Source organism: Stegastes partitus, unplaced genomic scaffold (assembly GCF_000690725.1).
Source record: "Stegastes partitus isolate 25-593 unplaced genomic scaffold, Stegastes_partitus-1.0.2 Scaffold622, whole genome shotgun sequence".
Classification (NCBI taxonomy): domain Eukaryota; kingdom Metazoa; phylum Chordata; class Actinopteri; family Pomacentridae; genus Stegastes; species Stegastes partitus.
Window position 1 is genome coordinate 195,666 of NW_007578353.1, and position 3,598 is coordinate 199,263.

At 38.5% G+C, this 3,598-nt stretch overlaps 1 protein-coding gene across 1 annotated transcript in view; it reads right to left on the reverse strand.

Moving 5' to 3' along the window:
• Positions 1–3,598, reverse strand: part of iqub (IQ motif and ubiquitin domain containing) — an 18,431-nt gene that overhangs the window by 10,276 nt on the left and 4,557 nt on the right. The window contains exon 5 of the mRNA XM_008289579.1: positions 3,371–3,546. Coding sequence (XP_008287801.1) covers positions 3,371–3,546 — 176 coding nt within the window. The remainder of the gene's footprint in view (positions 1–3,370; positions 3,547–3,598) is intronic.

Consider the following 3,598-nt stretch of genomic DNA (forward strand, 5'->3'; position numbering starts at 1 on the left):
GAAACGAACCGAGTTCATATCCAGAAAATATGAGCAAGAACACAAACTTTCTGGACTAATAATATAATATAATATAATATAACATAACATAATATTATATATATATGCCTTCTGACACCTAATAGATAATGTGTGTAAATAGTGTTTACAGTGAGGTGACAGGTCATGTGATAACAGTACTGACAACATGACAGAGCACCAAATAGCCAGGGAGGTCTCATTACTGCAGTGGTGTGGCTCTGCATGTATGTACATCTCTAATGAGCCAAGTGCCATCATTAGAGCGCGAGTGTGTGTGAGTTGTATTTAATCCAGAGGCAAAGGTCGGCTGTGTGTGGAGCAGACACCTGCATGTGGAATGAGTCATACATAACCTCCATGTGATAAGGGCATACAGACACACACAACCAGCTGCTGTCTCAAATCCAACTACACCACACAGCCAGAAGAAAAACATTTCTTTCTGATGAAGGTTGATGTATTTCTTATCACACTCCTGCTAAGGTGTAGAGAATATCACGGTCCACCACAGAGTTATAAAATCACTTTAATTCAATTATATGACGTTTTTCTTTTATACTGGTGTTGTATCAGTGTACGACAACAACTCCTTTTAAAGTACACTATCTTTGAGGTGGAAAAAAAAACAGATAATTCTAAGAATGAAAAGCAAACTGTTGCTTGGAGGTCTTATAGCTGTCAAGAAGCTTTTAGTTCAAACATGGTTGTTGCCTTGCTAACTCAACTAACATGTTTTTATTATAAAGTGTGACTGGAGCTGTGTGCTGCCTGAATTAATAGGGGCCAGGAAGAACTTCTTCACCATGGACATTTGGCCACATACAGTAGTGCAGATGAGAAAGAAAAAGTGTCATGGGTAATGAGCAGAGGCTTATTATACAACATATATTCCATTATATATCATTATATCTCAACTAATTATGGTTTAGCAAGGGTATAAACTGTGACCACCCGTGCACTTGTATCCTCATGCAGTTATCAGAGCAGTATCTAAAGTTAGAGTTTATACAGAATGGTGCAAAATAAATCCATTTAATGAGCAGCATTTCTGTGGATGGAAACACCTTGTTGATGAGAGAAGGAAGAGGAGAATTACCAAAAAGCATGGGGCTGACATCTGGTGGAATCCATGACACCAAAAAGTGAGAATGTTCTGAGGGCCAGTTATGCTGTTGTACACAGCAGCTGAGTGTATATATGTAGATCCAGTTTGAATTGTTTGTATCTGTCCTTTTCTGTGAAATTTGCAAAAAATATTCACCAATCTATCACTATTCTTTAGCTCTGATGGCGCTCTGGACTCATAAGTGCAACTGTTACTGTGTGTTACAAATTATTTCATTATCTCAGACACGACAAGAGAAAAAGAAGAACAACAAAGTCAACAAATGCTTACAGGCTCAAGGAGCTGACAGGCCAAAAAAAAAAGAGAAAAAACAAGAGAAAAACAAAAAAATGGACAAAGGATATCTATCGAGATCATGACTGTCTCTTGTCTGTTGTAATGCGATTTGGAAAAGGCGTCTTTGCTTCCGCTCAGAGTTTTCCGTACATACAATCCCACACATTTTTAAAATCCCTTTTTCTTGTATTTTCCTATAAAACAGGATTTAATTTTGGCAAAAAGCAGTTTGATATAACAGGATCTCAATCCCTGGCATTCACACTCATTTCTAAATCAATTTGCAGGTATTAAACACATACACAGGCACACAGGTCCTGTTCCAGGAAGCATGTCTGCTCAGTTTTCTGGATAATTTTGCTAAGAACAAGCTGGAGGGTTCTGGAATCATAAGCACAGTCTGATGTAAAAAGATATTTTCCTTTTTTGTGGTTGTTTCATAGCTTTATTTCATAAAGACAGCAGAGCTGAGTCATGGCACTCAGCAAACAGTCCCTATTTGGGAACTTAACTCGGGGACATGCGCCTACGCATCACACTTCCCAACCACTTGTCCAAAGGGCCATGCTGGAAAAAGATGGTTTCCAAGTCTGATTCAGTTATCTGATAACTCAGTTATGTACTTGAACTTTCTGGAAAACTGTGCGTCTTCAGTAGTGACCTCATGTTGCTGTCAAGCTATAAAGTCTTCACAAAGCCTGTCCATCTGTCCCTCCTATTTATTTATTTAAACTGTTGTTCTTGCGTTAAATAGATATCCTCTTAGACCTACTAAAGATACTGAGATACTGGTTACCATAGCAACAGTGCTCGCGGTACAGATACTTTACCAGTTAACCTATCTATGCTATGGATGTACACATAGTATTTAACTGTAGCAACTTTCAAATTCCTCTGTTTATTGGGAGAAAGTCCTGTAAAATTCCTAATTTACCATATGTCTGGGTTGAAGCTATAGGCAGGGGGGAGGAGATGGTGTTACAACCTCAAGTAAATCCCTTCATGAAGGTTATGATATTCAGCTTCTGGTTTAGAGAGGTGCCGTTTCGACTGTGTGGTCACCATCGAGGCTGCAGTTTGTCTTGTTGTTAAACTTTAAGAGTATATGTAATATGTAGAATATTAAAAATTCTCCCTGAAAAGTCTACGTAATTATTGTTTTTGCTAGTGTAAGTATTTTTAAATAGAAATGCAAAAGAAAATCCACATTCTTTCTCGTGAGCACTTCTAGCCTTATTTTACTCAGTTTCATTACGCTGACTAAACATTTTGTTGAAAAGAAGTTTTTAAAAATTATCGATCAAATTCTGTCAGTGTTTAAGAAGCTTTGAGTGTGACGGATTATCTGGAAGTAAAGAAATAAACCTAGAAATTATTGATGAAATGATCAGCAAGGATGTCAAATACATGGACTTAATTATGTGAAAAAGCTCAGTGTGGAATTTTTCATTAATTTTAAATGAAAATATTGTGTACATTCATCTTTATATGAATAAAGCAAGTAGAACAAAGACAGAGTCAAGTTAATTAAATCTCATGCTCCACAGAGAGGTGTTCCTTTGACCATTTGTCTTCTTGTTCAAGAAGCTCATTTACACTGCTGCTTTCTGTCTGTAATTAGATTGTTTAATACGCACATAAAATCATATTCTGTCTCATGCTTGAATGAGATTGCTGGTTCGCAGTAATGAGTGACCTTTAAATGCACCACACACACACACACACACACACACACACACACACACACACGTGCGCACACACACACATCTGGCTTTTCTATTGCTCTTTGTGGTTTCATGTATTTCACTGAGCTCTTCAACCATGAATTTCTATCTGTTTTCCTTATTTTGTATTAAATTGTGTTGGAAAATCAAATAACCCCACTCTTCCGGCTGATGGACACTAATATTTTGTGTGATGGTTTCATTTTGAAGCTCTGCTCTGTACCTGTGTGTCGCGGCTGAAGGTAACCACTCCTCTGTCAGGCCTCCTCTTGGGCAAGGTCTGGACGGCGGCATGATGGTACTCTACCCCTGTCAGCCGGTGCCTGTAGCCACCCAGGAAGGCTTTCTGCTGGCGAGGGCGCTCAATCTCCACCACCACCTCCTGGAACAAGCCTTCATCTGGAAATCAGAGAGACAATGACCAAACTGTGTTCAGAGCATAGACTGCATA